The 19,191-nt window shown below is 34.0% G+C and overlaps 2 protein-coding genes across 2 annotated transcripts in view; both read left to right on the top strand.

The window, feature by feature from the left end:
- Positions 1 to 5,649, top strand: part of neto1l (neuropilin (NRP) and tolloid (TLL)-like 1, like) — a 90,409-nt gene extending 84,760 nt beyond the window's left edge. Inside the window, exons 9-11 of the mRNA XM_079601684.1 lie at positions 2,042 to 2,116; positions 4,859 to 4,890; positions 5,539 to 5,649. Coding sequence (XP_079457810.1) covers positions 2,042 to 2,102 — 61 coding nt within the window. The 3' untranslated portion in view covers positions 2,103 to 2,116; positions 4,859 to 4,890; positions 5,539 to 5,649. The remainder of the gene's footprint in view (positions 1 to 2,041; positions 2,117 to 4,858; positions 4,891 to 5,538) is intronic.
- A 9,923-nt stretch (positions 5,650 to 15,572) lies between these two features.
- timm21 (translocase of inner mitochondrial membrane 21) lies at positions 15,573 to 18,867 on the top strand. Its single transcript, XM_079601060.1, has 6 exons — positions 15,573 to 16,193; positions 16,486 to 16,548; positions 17,605 to 17,702; positions 17,799 to 17,872; positions 17,944 to 18,049; positions 18,150 to 18,867. Exons 1-6 carry the CDS (start codon positions 15,923 to 15,925, stop codon positions 18,252 to 18,254), a joined length of 717 nt encoding a protein of 238 aa, XP_079457186.1. The 5' UTR covers positions 15,573 to 15,922; the 3' UTR covers positions 18,255 to 18,867.
- The last annotated feature ends 324 nt before the right edge of the window (positions 18,868 to 19,191 follow it).

Below are 19,191 nucleotides of genomic sequence, written 5' to 3'. Positions count from 1 at the left end.
ATCCGAGTCCTGATCGGGAGGAAACGTCCGATTCCGATCGAGTCTGAAACCACGTGATCGGGCCCGATTTCCGATCACGTGATCGGATCTGGACATCCCTAGTTATTAGTGGGGACATAGCAGGGGACTATGTTAGCATGTTTTCGGTTCGCAAGGAGTATTGAGACAGAGTGTAAAAGTGGACTCTGTCGCATCTTGCAGCCCGCTATCTGTCGTTTGATGGAACTGTAAGAATGCGCTGCACTCTCTCAGTGGCTTCTCCGGTAGGAGAGGTAATATTCGGACGACTTTCAGTCGACTAGTTCTCTAGGGCCGCGTTCACGCAGCAAAATAATACGGTTCTGTATTTGAGTCCTTAATACGGTTACGTTCAGACAGGGTTCAGTTATTTAGTTATTAGAGTGAAAACTGCATTCTATAACAGAACTCACCTGTAAATTTTCAGGACTTACAACGCGTTTTTGGAAAACCTGCACTGTATGAATGGAACCAGACTGGACAACTAGTTGTCTGTCACGTCATACAGTGCGAGAGAGCCTCTCTGGAATACAGACAGTTTTCCAGACGCTATAAAGTTGCTGTAAGAGGTTGGGCAGTCACGCCGCTGTGATGATCAGTGATAGAGAGCAAGGGGGTGGAGCTGGATGTGATGCTCTATCCCCATGCTCTTTCACTAGATCTCCCTGAAGAACATTGCCATGTTTCTTGAGCAGGAATTTGAGAGAATGGTGTTCTCTCCTGAGGCCTCTACTGGTACTTTGGAATGGATGATTTCTCTGGGAGGAGGGTCCAGGTGGCAGTTCTCTAGTTTGACCCTCCTCTTTGGTTGCAGACGCAGTGAGGCTGCGATCTACCTAGTCAGTTCTACCCCAGCATAGATAAAATAATATGGGTGATATTGAGCTGCCGATATTGCCTCAGGCTGTAAGTTCTGGGTTACTAGGTGCGCTAAATGGCAATATTTGGCTATGGCTTAGTTCGCTGATGATTTAACTGCACAGTGAGCAGACATTTTGGGCAGTATGGTATAGTGGGCATTTCGTTCCTATAGTGTGAACTGCATTATGCAGTGTAGAGTTCCACTTTGGAAGGGAATGTCTCAGGTTACGACTGTAACCATGGTTCCCTGAGAAGGGGAATAAGACACTGCGTCGTGTTGCCATATATTCGGCAGGTCTGTATGGCTTCCTTCAGAAAAATTAGGCTGATAAAAAAATTTCTAGGCACCTATATATATACTCTGCTGGCACTCCTGTGACGTCACCTGACTGCGGTAGCCAATCAAATCAACTCAGTGGCGCAGTGTCTCGTTCCTCTTCTCAGGGAACCATGGTTATAGTTTTAACCTGAGACTTTATGTAGACTATTGTTCAGAAGTTTGGGGTCAGTAATATATATATATATTTAAAGTTATTCAGCAAGGATTCTTTCATTTTATCAAAAGTGACAGTAAAGACATTATAATGTTATTTATATTTCAAATATATGCTGTTCTTTATATTTAACAAAGAATCCTGAAATAAAATGTATAAAATTTCCACATAATTATTAAGCAGCACAACTGATTTCAACATTGATAATAATAATATTTTTTTTCTTGAGCACCAAATTAGCTTATTAGAATGATTTTTGAAGGATCATGTGACACTGAAGACTATGATGAGTTATGATGCTGAAAATCCAGTTTTGTCATCACAGGAATAAATGACATTTTAAAATATATTAATTATATGTAAAAATAATTTTTTTAGTTTAAAATAAAATTATATGTTGTAATAATATTTTACAATAATAATGCGTTTACTATATTTTTGATCAAATAAATGCAGCCTTGGTGAGCATAAGCGACTTCTTTCAAAAATAAAAATAAAAAAATTCCGACCCCAAATTTCTGAAAAGTAGTGTGTATTCTTGACTAAATGAAAATGACAGGGTTTATGAAACAATTTTAAGAACTAGACCCCAAACAAATGAAATGTGCATTATAACTCCTTATGCAAAAAATACAATGATATTAAACATACAAGCAATGATATTCCAGGTTCTGCCTCATTGGGTCTCTAAACAAACATGAATCTGAGTACAACACAACTAGGGTGTAACAGACAATCTGAAGGTAAGACTCTTTAAACACACTCCATTTTATGTATTTTAAATGTTTGTCTAGTCAGTGTCTGTGAGTCAGTGTCGTGTTTTTTGTGTTTTTTTTGGTACTATTTATTTTGTGTTTTATCAAAACCCTTCATCATTGCCATTGAGATGGTCATCATAAGACATGACCATCTTGCTTATTGGTGAGGTCCCTTTATATGTTGCTTGTCATGTTCTCTTTCTTTTATTTGTTTTGACAAATTCAAGTACTCCTGACAAGGTGTCAAAACGTATGTGTCAGCTGAAGCACATCACTTTGTTGAAGGTCATCCATGCTTGTCTTGCATACACTTTGAGCCATTATTCAACCCCACTGAGAGGAAATTGCAGTTTGTGAACAAAAATAGGGAAAAATTACTTTAAAGGAAATTAAAAACAAACAAAAACCTGTTATTATTTACTCACCCTTTTTTCAAGTGAAACACACAAAGGTGAGTTTATATATCCTGGCTTGGCAAATAATGTATAATTTACCAGTATTCATTTAGTATAATTTCTATATTATTATAACACTTTACAATTTAGTTAACTATATTTGTTAACATGAACTAAGAATTTCGCATGTACAAAAACACACGGGAAACATACTTTGCACTTGGGAAACATGTGGTAAATGCACTGTGAACTAACATGAATATGATTTTTTTAACTAACATTAACATAGGTTAATAAATTGCTCATTCTTAGTTATTGCATTAACTAATGTTAACAAATTAGACTTAAAGTTTAACCTATTATAGTATATTGTATTATTTTGAATTAGCTTTTATTTAAAAAAAATAGTTTTAATTTTAGTTTAAGTTCTAATAATTGTGTTGTGGTTTTGTAATTTTTTATTATTATTTTTAAATATTTCTATATGGCTTTAATTATTTAAGTTATTTCATTTTAGTACTGAAATATTTATTTCTGTTAGTTGGTGTCAGCGAGTGGTTGAAACAAAGAAATAAAATAAAGGATAAATCTATTTGCAAGCATTTCTATAATCAAATCGGACTCAAAATTACACTTCTTCAGGATATCAAGAAACAAGAAATCAGCTTTATTATTCCATTACATTTTTTAAGTAAAAAAACAAAACAAAAAAAACTCACCTTTTTGTATTACACAGAAGGAAGGAAGTTTGAAACAACATGAGCGTGAGAAAATATCCATTTAAAAAATGTATTTAATTTATGATAGCTTTAAATGAAAGAAACACACATTTGTGTACACTTTCAAAACACTCTTTTACCAACAAATGCATTTTTACTTATAATGTGATATACTTTGATGTGTTAAATACATGACGTTTTTGACAGTCTTGATGATCAACAAAAAGCAGCATTTCTTCATATTAATGGTGATTTTGTTGTTTGTGCTTTGCAAATGATTTTGTGTGTGTCGTACTGTGTAATGTGCAATGCTGTGTTTTTCTCATCTTCCATCATGCATCGTCTCCATCGTGTAGACTTCTTGAAAATAGTGCAATCCTGGATCAGTACGAACGGGCTTCAATGAAATATGAAAATGTGGACCGGAGATATACACCAGCATGATAATAACATGGACATTTTAAAGACAAATTTATCAAAACGACCTGCAGATGTAAAGGAGGACATGGATTCAATAACAAAGGAAGTGACTGTTGAAATCGCTTTAACATGTAGCTCCTAATTCAGTCGCATAACCGTTTTTTGTTTTTTTTAATGGCTACTTATTTAGGATTGCAGAACATTACATGGAAGTTTGTTCATTTACATGAATAAATGTGAATCAGTGCTTTCAGGACTGTTGTAGTGCATGCATTTTATTGTCATGTTTTGCCACCAAACGTCTTTATATTTGTTAAAATGCTTTTAAGACATTGGGTATTTGTGACTTTTAGCAAACACTTTCTATCCACATAATTGTCTGAATCCTCAGAGACACTTTAATGTTAAGATTTGCATGCATATTTCCTTTATAATTTTTAAGTGAGTGACTGTGCATTTAGGTACAGCATCAAACCCAACACTATTTATTGTTGATAGGTTTAATTGCAATATATATATATATATTAAAGCAAATGGAATGACACTATACCCTTCCCCTCCCATATAGTTTACTTACTAACTGCATGCTAAAATCATCCGATTTATAAGATCTAGAGTATGATTCAATATGGGATCTTTCATTTACATAAATCATTTTTTAAATACTGTAAACACTTTCAGTTGCTGATGTTTAGGACAAATGAAGGATGACAGCAAGTTAACATTTGCTACATTTTAGTAGCACACAAACTTTGTATGTTAACTGTGTTCAAACTTTTGTAGATGCCGAACCATCAATACAAGCTCTGTCAAAGAACAATAAACTATTATTATAAATAATGACATTAGTAATTATAAATCTTGAGTTTATTTTTCATACTTTTGTTTGTGTGATCCATTAACCTGCAGTGAATATCAGATGTGAGATGAGAAGAGCTCTTTCACTCACACACACACACACACACACACACACACACACACACACACACACACACACACACACACACACACACTTTTCAAGCTAGATTTTTAGTCATCACACTAATTCAAATGAATTGTCTGTGTTTCTGTCTGTCTGTTCATTGTCATTACATTTTTGTTTTAGAATTGAAACTATATAAATTACAAAATAAATGCTATTGAGGAATGAATGAATTTACATTATGGATGAATTTCCACTTTCTTATATGTAGACAAAATGTCTTCTGAAGTGGAAGGCACAAAGGTTTGTTACAACTTTTTACTTCTATAAGTTTTGATGTTACAGTATAGGCTACTTTCGTGTTTTATGTTTATTGTTTTAAATTGCATTTTATGTGTGGCATAAAAAAAGTTTTTACATTGTGTAGGCCTACAAATTATTAGGCTTGCAGCCTCACTATAATGCACTTGAAATGCAACATTTAGGATGCATTGAATTGATCAAAAGTGACAGTAAAAAAAAAATTATGTTACAAAATATTTCTAATAAATGCTGTTTGAGCTTTCTATCAATCAAAAAATCAACAAGAAAAATATTAAGCAACTGTTTTCAACATTAATATATAAGGATAAATGTTTTTGAGCACCAAATCAATATTAGAATGATCATGTGACACTAAAGACTGGAGTAAAGATGCTGAAAATACAGCCTGCCATCAAAGGAATAAATTACATCAAAAATTCAATCATATTAAAAAAAAAAATTATTTTACATTGTAATTACTGTTGTTATTGTATTTTTGATCAAATAAATGCAGCCTTGGTGAGCATGAGATACTTCTTTCAAAAATACTGAAAGATATTACCGACCCCAATCAACAGTGTTTTACATATTCTTTTAAACATGAATGTTATTGATGTGAAGTTTAATAGTATGTTCATTTCTTTGCAGGCTATCATATCCTAGACTTCTCTTTACTGACATCTTGTGGAAACAGCTTCTTAAGAACTCAAAGGGGTGCAACATAGTGACAAGTTTGCTTTTTTGTCATCTTTTAGAATTTGATGGGGAATATCTTGACACCGACGTGTGTTCTAAAGCTGATACTGTGAGGCTCTTGGGGACTAAAAACTATTTTTCAGACACTGGACTGAAACAGAATCTACAAACTGATGTACATTTTTCATTCAGTGGAATATGAATCAGACATGTTTTTGTTTCCTCTGATTTGATGATTGTAATGTTCAGATTATTTTTCAATACAAACTGTAATGTCCTGAGTACTATAGGTGCATAACCTTTTTACTTTGCAGAAAGCATAGATCAAGACCTTTAAAATATTGCCAAACCATATTAAGATACTTGAACCAACTGATAAACAGGTAGTTTGTAATCCTCCAGGGGTATGTTTCCCTTACAACTACGGAGAAATCAGCTAACGTTAGTCACGGCTGTTTCCCGAAACCATATTGTCGCAAAGTGGTCCTTGGTTTATGAAGTCACGCACGTGGTGGAGTAGAATAACTTCTTTTAATGAAACTGTTTGAGATCGAATTAACGCTAGATGTTTTGATATAAATTACAGACATAGCATCTGAGGACTATTTCTCATTTTTCTCAGTTATTTTGCTTTATTTCCAGACTCAATCATTGGCTCGTTTTTGAGCACGTTCGCACATGCGCAGTCTTCAAAACGGTGCTTTAAATCTCTTGACAAACTAAAAGACGTAAAAGACATTTGTATGTAGGCCTATTCTCAATTTTTTTAAAAAGAAAACGGGTTGTAGCCTACTGAATGTCAGCTTGCTTATTTTGCTCAAGATAAGGATTTATTTAGTCCACATGTCTAAACTAGAAACTATGCTTCTAACCACAGAGCTGCCCTTCCAACCACACAAGTTTGCGATGCTGTTTGCGAATGTTCGTTGGAACAATGGTTTCGGGAAACACAAACTCGTTGAACTATGCTGATAACGACGGAACTTGCGAACACAGAGGCTAGGCTTTTGGGAAACGCACCCCTGGTCAGAAGTGATTTTACTGTGACTATTGCCTAGTTAGATGTATCTGACTAGCATCTCAGATGTTTAAACACAAGACTTGTTCTCTTAATGTTCAACATTAAGGTCAGTTATTATGGTCATGTCTATGCATACAGTACAATACAGTGCTATGCATAAGTTTAGACACCCATGCTAAAGTTGACTAAAAAGAGGAATAAAAAATCATCTTTTGGAAATTGAACTTAATGCCTTAATTTAAAAAAATAGGAAAAATCCAACCTTTAAGGACACCAATTTTCGTTGTGAATGAATAATGTATCGTAAATAAATAAATGTTCTTCCTTAAAATACAGGGTGCATAAGTTTGGACACCCCTATGTTAAACTCCCATAGAGGCAGGCAGATTTTTATTTTTAAAGGCCAGTTACTATATGGATCCAGGATACTCTGCATCCTGATAAAGTTCCCCTGGCCTTTGGAATTAAAATAGCCCCACATCATCACATACCCTTCACCATACCTAGAGATTGGCATGGTTTTATTTCAGTTAGCCTAACAGCTGGTTTGATTTGCATTGAGAGATGATCTTATGGAAAGTACTCCATGCCAATCTCCAGGTATAGTGAAGAGTGTGTGATGATGTGGGGCTATTTTAATTCCAAAGGCCAGGGGAACTTTATCAGGATGCAGAGTATCCTGGATCCATATAGTAACTGGCCTTTAAAAATAAAAATCTGCCTGCCTCTATGGGAGTTTAACATAGGGGTGTCCAAACTTATGCACCCTGTATTTTAAGGAAGAACATTTATTTATTTACGATACATTATTCATTCACAACGAAAATTGGTGTCCTTAAAGTTGGGATTTTTCCTATTTTTTTAAATTAAGGCATTAAGTTCAATTTCCAAAAGATGATTTTTTATTCCTCTTTTTAGTCAACTTTAGCATGGGTGTCTAAACTTATGCATAGCACTGTATAAAGTGTGCCAAGCAAGATTTTCAAATAGGCCTAATTGTTATCAAGTTGCTTACTGATAAGAAATGTCATAATATTTCCCTTCTACTACGATTTGAGAAACAGAAACCTATTCATTTGACACAACGCATTTAGTTATTGATGCTGGACATATTGTTTTAAATAAAGTGAAACAAAAGTGTTCTTTTGGACAAACGTTGGAACTTTATTATGAATGACTGAATTTATTATGTATGACTGAATCAACTAGCCTATTTATAGTTGATTTTATATAAGGTTTTTAGAAAGGAGGTTTGAGGCATGTGTTAACTGGTAAAATAGTTGTGATATACATTGATTACAAATAAGAAAACAAATATGAACATGAATAAACTATTTATTTTGTTCACTTTAATTTACCCCCCAAAATAAATTAAATGTTATCATTATTAAAGTTTTGCCATTGAGACATAATGTTTCACAAACTTTATAATGTTGCCATAGTTGTATTTCAGTATTTCTAATACTTTAGAAACTTTCAAATGTTCAGATTATTGTAAAACATGAATAAAACTTGGTCTAATCTTGGTTTTGTATTTAAAAATATATATTAAATAGCCTATTGACGTTCACGTTTCTGATAACAAATGGTGAATGGAGGGTTTTGGGGACATAAGGTCAAATGGGACTGTATATATACTCACTTAAAAAAGTTGGGTTAAAAACGACCCAACAACTAACCCAATGGTGGGTTGATATAGCACCGACCTAATGTTGGGTTATTTTAACCCAATAAATTAGGTAACTAGTTTTACCCAATAAATTGGGTTACAAAAAACTAATTTGTTGGGTTATTTGGCCAAAATTATGCTTTAACCAACCTAGTATTATTATTTTATTATTATACTATTATTGCCATGTAAATAAATAACTTACAACTTCAGTATATTGACAATGCTTTATTTACATTCAATGGCATTACATTCAAAGGCATTACATTCAAAACTTTTTATTGCAATTGTTTTAATTTATTTCCAAAAGATAAGAAATTGTTTTAATAAATAAAAAAGGTAACAGTGTGTTGAGGGAACACCTCCAGGCACAGAATATTAATGTTAAAATTAATTAATTTAGAATTATGTTTTAAGTTCTAAGAAACATGAAGCATAAAAACAAATAAACAGTTGTAAACCTTACAAGTTGTAAACATTTTCATTAAGTTATTGTTGCAATTGCTTTAATTTACTTCCTTAAGGTAAGAAATTCTTTCAATAAATAAATAAATAAAAGTAATGCAATTATAAACTGCCTCATAAGACAACATTGTGTTGAGGGAACACCTTCAGGCACAGAATATTAATGCTAAAATTTATTTATTTACAATTCTGTTTTAAATTCTAAGAAACATGGAATACAAAAACACAAATAAACAAACAAAACAAACAAAATCAAGTCCAGTTTATCCAATTATAAACTGCCTAAGTAGGCGACAGTGTGTTGATGGAACTCCTCCTGGCGCAGAAACTGCCAAACAGGCTTTGGATACTCAATGTCTAAAACAAAAGGCTATCTTGCTCTAGTGCCACTCCTCCCACAATGACGAAGGCTTGTGAGCAGTTAAATTTATCCCCAAGCTGCAGGACATGAGGGAATTGCCTCCGTTGCTCCTCCTCCTCCAAATATTGAATGATGTTTGTTCCAACCTTTCAATAGAATTTTGAAATGGTAAATATGCACACATGGATCAAATATTACCCAAAATGTGTTGTCATAAATGATGTACCTACAGGCTATAAATCAACAAATGCTTGTGTTGCCTCCTGGTAAGAGGAACCATCTTGCAGCCCGTTTTGTATGGCAATGGAGGAAGGATAGATGGCAGGGTTTTTCAAAGCAACATCTTCAAGAGTGTCTTTACATTAAACAAAAAGAACAACGGATTAATCTTTAAACAAGTGCATTATATTATAGACAAAATATTACAACTTGACATGAAAGTATAGAGCTGTTGTGCAGGATTTTCTCACCAGAAGAAATGTTAGTCTGAACAGGAAGATCCAAGGCTCTCTTGAATGCGATATGAAATGATTCGTTGAGATGCCTGTCCCCAAATTTCAAAAAGTCCTGAGCAATCTAAAAATGAATAAAGAAAAAGAAAAGTTAAAATCACACCAACACCTCATATGGTGCAGTAACAAAGAAATTGTGGACATTTGTTTTTCAATATGAAAAATCAAGCTTGGTGAATCAAATCAAGTGGGATTTTTTTTTTTTTAAATATAGAAAAATATAATTAAAATGCCACTAAAAGAAAAGATTTAGATTCAGATTGTCAAATTATACCTATTTATTTGAATAAACCAAATCTAGAAAAAAATATACATTTTAAATTAAAAAAATGTGTATATAAAACCAACACCAATACGCAGAAATGAAGTTGTGTATGCATGTGTGTGTGTACCTGCATTTGTGTTTGTGTGGGTGTTAGGTCTCACAAATGATGCCCTAAATGTTAGGGCGCTATTCACAAATACACTGTTGCACCTGTGTGTGTGTGTGTTTGTTTGTGTGTATGAGCAAGCATGTTTGTTCCAAAATGCATTTGTGACTCAAAGCTTTCCTTTCTGTGTGAACAGAAATGTTCTGATTTATTCTGGATTTATTTTTTAAAAACTGAAAAACTAAAAAAAACTCTTGGGAATTATAATGAATGTATAAATTCATAGGTTAGTAGGGACATAGTGAGAAAGTTATGACAAAAGTTTGTGAATGCATCAAACACAATTTGACAAATGCATTCGCAACCATCTATGTTATTGAACTTAATACATGAAGTACATTCTTCCATTCAACTTGTGACCCGCAACAATAGAACAATAACAAACAAATAATAAAATAGTTTATATTTTACACAGGAATTTTTTCTGTAAATCGTTTGTGAATTTACATTTGAGATTTTTTTTTACGCTGTTCAGAAGCCATGTGCCACTGAAAAGTGCTGAGGGTAATAATTGAGATGCAGTTTGACCAATGTATGCGTTACGTACATTACGTACGTTACGAAGGCAATGCAAAAAGACACACAATGAATGGCGTCCCGGCCGGACGCGCTTTTTTAGGTCCAAAAAGAGGACATGTCCGGGAAAAAGAGGACGTATGATCACCGTAGTTTAACACTGTAGTATTTTAAATTCACACTAGTTGGGATAGCCCAAGTAGACATTTGCGCTACAATGTAGGCCTTTATATAACACAGCATAACGTTACCTTCTTCCTGTAAGTGACTGCGACACTGGATGGACCAGGCTTCCGCTAGCGGGGTCTTGAAGCCGAACGTGTCGGTCAAATATCTGAAAATATGAATAACGTCCCACAAAGTATTAGAAAGAACATAGAAAGTGAGGAAGAGTATCACAACCGAGTAACGTTATTAAGAAATACCATCGGTGCCGTTAGTCGCAGATAGCGGACGAAAAGCAGTCGACAGGGGAGATATGAGCATGGAAATAATAGACTAAACATAAAAAGGCGGCAATAATACTATGTAAGAGCTTAAAGTCACTTTATAACGAAAAAAAAAACATGTATACAATATGCATATAGATATACTGTATAGTGTAATTTATTAACTCACCCGTGCCGTGTATCTTCTATCACACGGTGGTCCGGTCAACCGTTGAAATTTGAATTTTAACCCAACGACTGCGTTGTTATAGAAACAACCCAATAAATGTTCTGAATAACCCAACAGAACGACCCAATATTTTTAACCCAGCTATTGGGTACGCAAAATAACCCAACGTTTTTTAGAGTGTACAGTTTATTTTCTCATCTAGTGAGTGAAAATAAATACTTTTTTTGCTGAGCCTTAGCTCTGAGACCACATAGTCAAAATTGGATGCCCTCATGCGTGTGACATCATGTAGGTGAGCGGGGCATACATCAAACAGGAAGTTGACCCTAAAAATTACATAAGCTTTTGCTTGTTTTTATTATAGTTTTTTTTTTTTACTTGATTACACTTTTCAAGGACTTCAAGCCTTCTTAAGCCTACATGTGAATTTATAAACATTGAGAAAGTTGAACAGAAATAAGCATGGACTCTTATGATAAACAGAAAAGGGAAATATTTCATATGAAATTATATCAAAGTATGAACTAACTTGTGTAATAAATATGCTTAGCCTAAATCAATGATAAGTGCAGCCTGTCCCAATCACCCAAATGTTACCAAAAAAGAAGTTAACAAGGTTTACATAAAATGTCACGCAATATTTCATTATCATATAAACTTGTGTCCTGTTCAAATGGATAGGCAACATCTTCACACTCTAAAAAACGTTGGGTTATTTTGCGTACCCAATAGCTGGGTTAAAAATATTGGGTCGTTCTGTTGGGTTATTCAGAACATTTATTGGGTTGTTTCTATAACAACGCAGTCGTTGGGTTAAAATTCAAATTTCAACGGTTGACCGGACCACCGTGTGATAGAAGATACACGGCACGGGTGAGTTAATAAATTACACTATACAGTATATCTATATGCATATTGTATACATGTTTTTTTTTTCGTTATAAAGTGACTTTAAGCTCTTACATAGTATTATTGCCGCCTTTTTATGTTTAGTCTATTATTTCCATGCTCATATCTCCCCTGTCGACTGCTTTTCGTCCGCTATCTGCGACTAACGGCACCGATGGTATTTCTTAATAACGTTACTCGGTTGTGATACTCTTCCTCACTTTCTATGTTCTTTCTAATACTTTGTGGGACGTTATTCATATTTTCAGATATTTGACCGACACGTTCGGCTTCAAGACCCCGCTAGCGGAAGCCTGGTCCATCCAGTGTCGCAGTCACTTACAGGAAGAAGGTAACGTTATGCTGTGTTATATAAAGGCCTACATTGTAGCGCAAATGTCTACTTGGGCTATCCCAACTAGTGTGAATTTAAAATACTACAGTGTTAAACTACGGTGATCATACGTCCTCTTTTTCCCGGACATGTCCTCTTTTTGGACCTAAAAAAGCGCGTCCGGCCGGGACGCCATTCATTGTGTGTCTTTTTGCATTGCCTTCGTAACGTACGTAATGTACGTAACGCATACATTGGTCAAACTGCATCTCAATTATTACCCTCAGCACTTTTCAGTGGCACATGGCTTCTGAACAGCGTAAAAAAAAATCTCAAATGTAAATTCACAAACGATTTACAGAAAAAATTCCTGTGTAAAATATAAACTATTTTATTATTTGTTTGTTATTGTTCTATTGTTGCGGGTCACAAGTTGAATGGAAGAATGTACTTCATGTATTAAGTTCAATAACATAGATGGTTGCGAATGCATTTGTCAAATTGTGTTTGATGCATTCACAAACTTTTGTCATAACTTTCTCACTATGTCCCTACTAACCTATGAATTTATACATTCATTATAATTCCCAAGAGTTTTTTTTAGTTTTTCAGTTTTTAAAAAATAAATCCAGAATAAATCAGAACATTTCTGTTCACACAGAAAGGAAAGCTTTGAGTCACAAATGCATTTTGGAACAAACATGCTTGCTCATACACACAAACAAACACACACACACACAGGTGCAACAGTGTATTTGTGAATAGCGCCCTAACATTTAGGGCATCATTTGTGAGACCTAACACCCACACAAACACAAATGCAGGTACACACACACATGCATACACAACTTCATTTCTGCGTATTGGTGTTGGTTTTATATACACATTTTTTTAATTTAAAATGTATATTTTTTTCTAGATTTGGTTTATTCAAATAAATAGGTATAATTTGACAATCTGAATCTAAATCTTTTCTTTTAGTGGCATTTTAATTATATTTTTCTATATTTAAAAAAAAAAAAATCCCACTTGATTTGATTCACCAAGCTTGATTTTTCATATTGAAAAACAAATGTCCACAATTTCTTTGTTACTGCACCATATGAGGTGTTGGTGTGATTTTAACTTTTCTTTTTCTTTATTCATTTTTAGATTGCTCAGGACTTTTTGAAATTTGGGGACAGGCATCTCAACGAATCATTTCATATCGCATTCAAGAGAGCCTTGGATCTTCCTGTTCAGACTAACATTTCTTCTGGTGAGAAAATCCTGCACAACAGCTCTATACTTTCATGTCAAGTTGTAATATTTTGTCTATAATATAATGCACTTGTTTAAAGATTAATCCGTTGTTCTTTTTGTTTAATGTAAAGACACTCTTGAAGATGTTGCTTTGAAAAACCCTGCCATCTATCCTTCCTCCATTGCCATACAAAACGGGCTGCAAGATGGTTCCTCTTACCAGGAGGCAACACAAGCATTTGTTGATTTATAGCCTGTAGGTACATCATTTATGACAACACATTTTGGGTAATATTTGATCCATGTGTGCATATTTACCATTTCAAAATTCTATTGAAAGGTTGGAACAAACATCATTCAATATTTGGAGGAGGAGGAGCAACGGAGGCAATTCCCTCATGTCCTGCAGCTTGGGGATAAATTTAACTGCTCACAAGCCTTCGTCATTGTGGGAGGAGTGGCACTAGAGCAAGATAGCCTTTTGTTTTAGACATTGAGTATCCAAAGCCTGTTTGGCAGTTTCTGCGCCAGGAGGAGTTCCATCAACACACTGTCGCCTACTTAGGCAGTTTATAATTGGATAAACTGGACTTGATTTTGTTTGTTTTGTTTGTTTATTTGTGTTTTTGTATTCCATGTTTCTTAGAATTTAAAACAGAATTGTAAATAAATAAATTTTAGCATTAATATTCTGTGCCTGAAGGTGTTCCCTCAACACAATGTTGTCTTATGAGGCAGTTTATAATTGCATTACTTTTATTTATTTATTTATTGAAAGAATTTCTTACCTTAAGGAAGTAAATTAAAGCAATTGCAACAATAACTTAATGAAAATGTTTACAACTTGTAAGGTTTACAACTGTTTATTTGTTTTTATGCTTCATGTTTCTTAGAACTTAAAACATAATTCTAAATTAATTAATTTTAACATTAATATTCTGTGCCTGGAGGTGTTCCCTCAACACACTGTTACCTTTTTTATTTATTAAAACAATTTCTTATCTTTTGGAAATAAATTAAAACAATTGCAATAAAAAGTTTTGAATGTAATGCCTTTGAATGTAATGCCATTGAATGTAAATAAAGCATTGTCAATATACTGAAGTTGTAAGTTATTTATTTACATGGCAATAATAGTATAATAATAAAATAATAATACTAGGTTGGTTAAAGCATAATTTTGGCCAAATAACCCAACAAATTAGTTTTTTGTAACCCAATTTATTGGGTAAAACTAGTTACCTAATTTATTGGGTTAAAATAACCCAACATTAGGTCGGTGCTATATCAACCCACCATTGGGTTAGTTGTTGGGTCGTTTTTAACCCAACTTTTTTAAGTGAGCAGTATTAAATAAATGTAGCCTAATGTATGGTGTGTTGGGCTCATGTTTTTAATTTAAAAACGGTCCAAATCCCCCTTAAAGGGATAGTTCACCCAAAAGTAAAAATTCTGTCATCATTTACTCAGCCTCAAGTTGTTCCAAACCTGTATGAATTTCTCTCTTCTGTTGTGATATTTTGAAGAATGTTGGTACCATTGTTGGTTTCTGGTGCCAATTGACTTCCATTGTATTTTTTCAAACTATAGAAGTCAATAGGGACCAGAAACGTTTTGTTACCAATATTCTTCAAAATAATTCCCTGTTCAAAAGAATAAAAAAATGCATACAGGTTTAGAACAACTTGAGGGCGAGTATGCTGACAGAATTTTCATTTTTGGGTGAACTATCCCTTGCTTTAATTCACCCTAGGTTTTTCTAGAAAGTTTCTAAAAATGTTTTTTTGGGTACATTTTTGTAATTGTATGTGTGGTTTCTAGAATTTTAAAATGCAACGTTTAAAAAAAATGTGTTTGTTTTGTTTGTTAGTGTTACCATAATGTCTGAATTGTTTACTAACAAAAAAGGTGCGTTCACATGTCGTAATTACCGCAATTACGTGATTTCAACTGGTAAAAAGAGTTCATGTCTAGAGCTCATACATGCCGCTTGTAAGATAGCTCTTGCACTTACTTGTTCACCACGTGAACAGCTCCGATTATAACGTCAAGTGTTGTCGTGAACATGTCCAGTGATGAAATTCTGATACGTCTCTACACGTGAATTGGGACTTTTATTTTGAAAATTAAGACAGAAAGCGTGAAGCCAAGGACTAATGCCATCTAGTTCTACTTCAATAAACGATCGTGTGAAAGTCATCATTAAAACATGTTAAAGTGATGCACCGTGTATCTTTTAGATTAACTGCTTAGACCGGTCATTTATACTATAAGGAATCATGATGTATTCTTTCTTCAGAATCGGAAGGACGACAAACTGTGTGCAGCACATATTAAAACGTGTGCATGTCAGACTACCACAACAGAAATCAGCTTTACAGACACAAACAAATCAATGTTCTCGGTTGAACTGGACATTTTACAACACTCGCTCGCTTTATACAGGAGTTCGTTTTTGTAGTAGAAACGACGGACGACAGAAGGACACTGACAAGGTGTCCGTTTACAGAAGTTCATACACACCTCCAAGCTCGTCTGCTGCACAGAAAGGTACGTGCATTACAGAGAATTACCGTATTAACCATCTTTTCCGTCAAAATACCATAGTAATGGTTAGATAATGATATTGATCTCTGGAAAAAGTAGGCTAAAATGAAGCAAAGATTCTCAAAACAAAGCTGGTTTTTAAAGATATCTCAGCTATATAAATCTACCACTAAATATGATATTTTGGTAGGAAGTGGAACTATGTACCTTGATGATTTTTTAAAAAGGAATTTAGTGTCATGATTTATTATAGTTAGTAAGCGCATGTCTGATTCTATGTGTCTTTCCTCAACAGTTAAACAAGCCGGCAAAGATTTCACTTATTTGATCGTGGTGCTCGTTGGACTCGGTGTAACAGGTGACATGTTTGATTTGATACAATCCAGGGCTGGATTGTGGAACATCATCACACCACTCACTCACTCACTCACTCACTCACTCACTCACTCACTCTCCTGGCCTAAAATTATGAACCAAGCCAAAAATGGCTAAATATTTTGTGGTCTATATTATTGGTCAGGCAATTAGCAAGAATTGTACAAAATCTGTAGATCAAGTAACTTTGCACAGAATAGCCTTCACCGTTAACTTGCTGACAGGTTTTTACAAGAAAAGGAGTCAGTGTTGTTCCACTCAATCAATGTGAGATGAAATATTCATTATAGGGGTCAAATCTGGACTCTGACTAGCCAAAACTTAAGTCTGATGGAATTGCAATTTGTGCATGAAATAATATCTGATAATTTCTCTTTAGTTAACAATTTTTCATTTGTGGGAAGCAAGCCATTCTGCAATATACTCCTGTACACCAAAGCATTAAATGACATTTCACAGTAAAGTAGCTCACCAATACGAGCAGCTAAAAAGGCTCCCGACACAATGACTCCTCTTCCTCAATGCTCCACCGTGGAAGAGATGCATTTATTATTATATTTCTCACCAGATTTTCTAAGACACCGCTCTGGAGCATCATTATGCATTTCATTCTGACTTTGATGTTTTACTGAGACAATAATGGCTTTATAAGTAGTGCATTTTGCAAATTTCCTGACCAATCATTTGTGGTGAAGACAATTAAAAGTGGAGCGTTTAGCCAATTTGGGCTTGACACTTTTCTTTTTCTGCCCTGGAGTGTGTGTGTACAGTGTATATATATCGTTTTAAGTTTTGTAAATGTAAGTTTTTAATCTAATATTTTTATTTTATTTAAGCTTAATTTCAATTAGCAAAAACCTTTTAAATTTTTTTTAGTTATAACACTGATCCAAGTGTGCCTATGATACGGCTCTCTCAAACATCTAGTTGATGATACCATTGTTATCAAAGATCAATTAAAGCCCCCTTGCTTAGACATTTCCATGCATGTTTATATGTTCAACAGTATAATAAGTGATCTGATTGTCATCCTTATTAGGTGGACTGCTGTATGTGGTCTTTCAAGAGCTGTTTTCCTCTTCAAGTCCAAGCAAAATTTATGGAAAAGCTTTTGAGAAGTGCAGAACTCACCCAGAGGTCAGCAAATGGTGATTAATTTGTTACGAGCTACGAGGATAAACAAACCAACTATGTTAAACGCATGAATAAATTGGGTATGTCCTGTATGTGAAGGTAATCGGAGCTTTTGGAGAGCCTATCAAAGGATTTGGAGAGACCAGTCGGCGTGGCAGAAGGCAACAAGTCAGGTAACATTTTTAATATAAATAAATAAAAACTTTTGTTACAGCTCACATATGCTTTCAATGTTTTTCTTTAGTCATGTAGAATACATGAAGGATGGAATGAAGTACATGCGGCTGAAATTTTATGTTGAGGGATCTGAACCAGGATTACGGGGAACTGTTCATTCAGAATCAAAGGAGGTACAATACATCTCAATGAAAAAAAAAAAAAAAATTGTTTTAGATTCGTGCAAAAATAGTGTTGACAAATATATAACAAACTGCTTCTTCTGTCTGACAGAATCCTCAGACTGGAAAGTATGAGTTCCGGTATATTTTTGTAGAGATCGATACGTATCCCAGGAGGACAGTCGTCATTGAAGACAACAGATTCAATGAGTTTTAAGTGTTAAACGCATTTTAGGAATTTCAATGGTAGACATTCATTTAAAAGCTCTGAATGGAAACTGAAGAACCTGAATTTATGTCGCTACTCGGATTAATCGAGCTCGGTTTTGTCATGCTTGAATTTAGTTGTGTTGATCATCACAAGACTATTTAGACAAGTGGAAGTGGAAGTGGAAGATCTAGATATTTGGACAGGAAAGTGCTTGTACTGAAACATCTTGTATTTTGTACAAGGATATGCATGATTGTTTTATATAATATGTGGTTTGAAATAAAGAGAAACGATCAACGTAGAAAAGCTGTTTTTAATTAATGTAACTTGAATACAGGTTAATAAAGCAATTTGATACCTTTATTGCAAATGGTCTGTAATTCTTCCTTTGCCTAAAGCATGTAAAATATAAATGAATCTATCCTGTTTCTCTTTTCAGATTTTTTTTTTTCATTTTGTGAAATGTATTATGGTTCTGTCATTGTTTTATAGAACAGAGGAATAAATAGCAACACAAATATGTAACTAACTAATCTTACCAAATGAACCCTTCATTTTGCATATACATGTAGTATGTTAGTCAAATGTGTTTGTTTTTTATTTCCAATTTTTGACATGCAGTATTATGCCCAGTTTTATATTGCAGTAGATCTCTGATGGACCAGTGAGAAAATACCTTTATTATAACACTTGCATTCATGAACGTCATTCAGTAACTTATTGTGCCCGGTAGATGGCGCTTTAGTAAAAAAAAATTAACCGTTCATAACACAATCTTCAGGTACAAAACAGCTGGAGAAAAAGATTTAATATTATATATATATATATATATATATATATATATATATTATGTATGTGTGTGAACAGTTTAAAAATAGTAAATACTGCTTTGGCTTAACTAACATTTCAACCAATTTAAATTGCATGTGAAAATGATTATTAC

This window comes from Phoxinus phoxinus (assembly GCF_949152265.1).
Source record: "Phoxinus phoxinus genome assembly, chromosome: 24".
In the NCBI taxonomy this organism is placed as follows: domain Eukaryota; kingdom Metazoa; phylum Chordata; class Actinopteri; order Cypriniformes; family Leuciscidae; genus Phoxinus; species Phoxinus phoxinus.
The sequence above is the reverse complement of the archived record's forward strand: the minus strand, read 5'-3'. Positions and strand labels throughout refer to the sequence as shown.

Coding starts and splice junctions, on each gene's coding strand:
- timm21 (XM_079601060.1), top strand. CDS start 15,923: ATGATGTATTCTTTCTTCAGAATCGGAAGGACGACAAACTGTGTGCAG. Junction 17,703..17,798: donor AGTGCAGAACTCACCCAGAG/GTCAGCAAATGG, acceptor CTGTATGTGAAG/GTAATCGGAGCTTTTGGAGA. Junction 18,050..18,149: donor TTCATTCAGAATCAAAGGAG/GTACAATACATC, acceptor TCTGTCTGACAG/AATCCTCAGACTGGAAAGTA.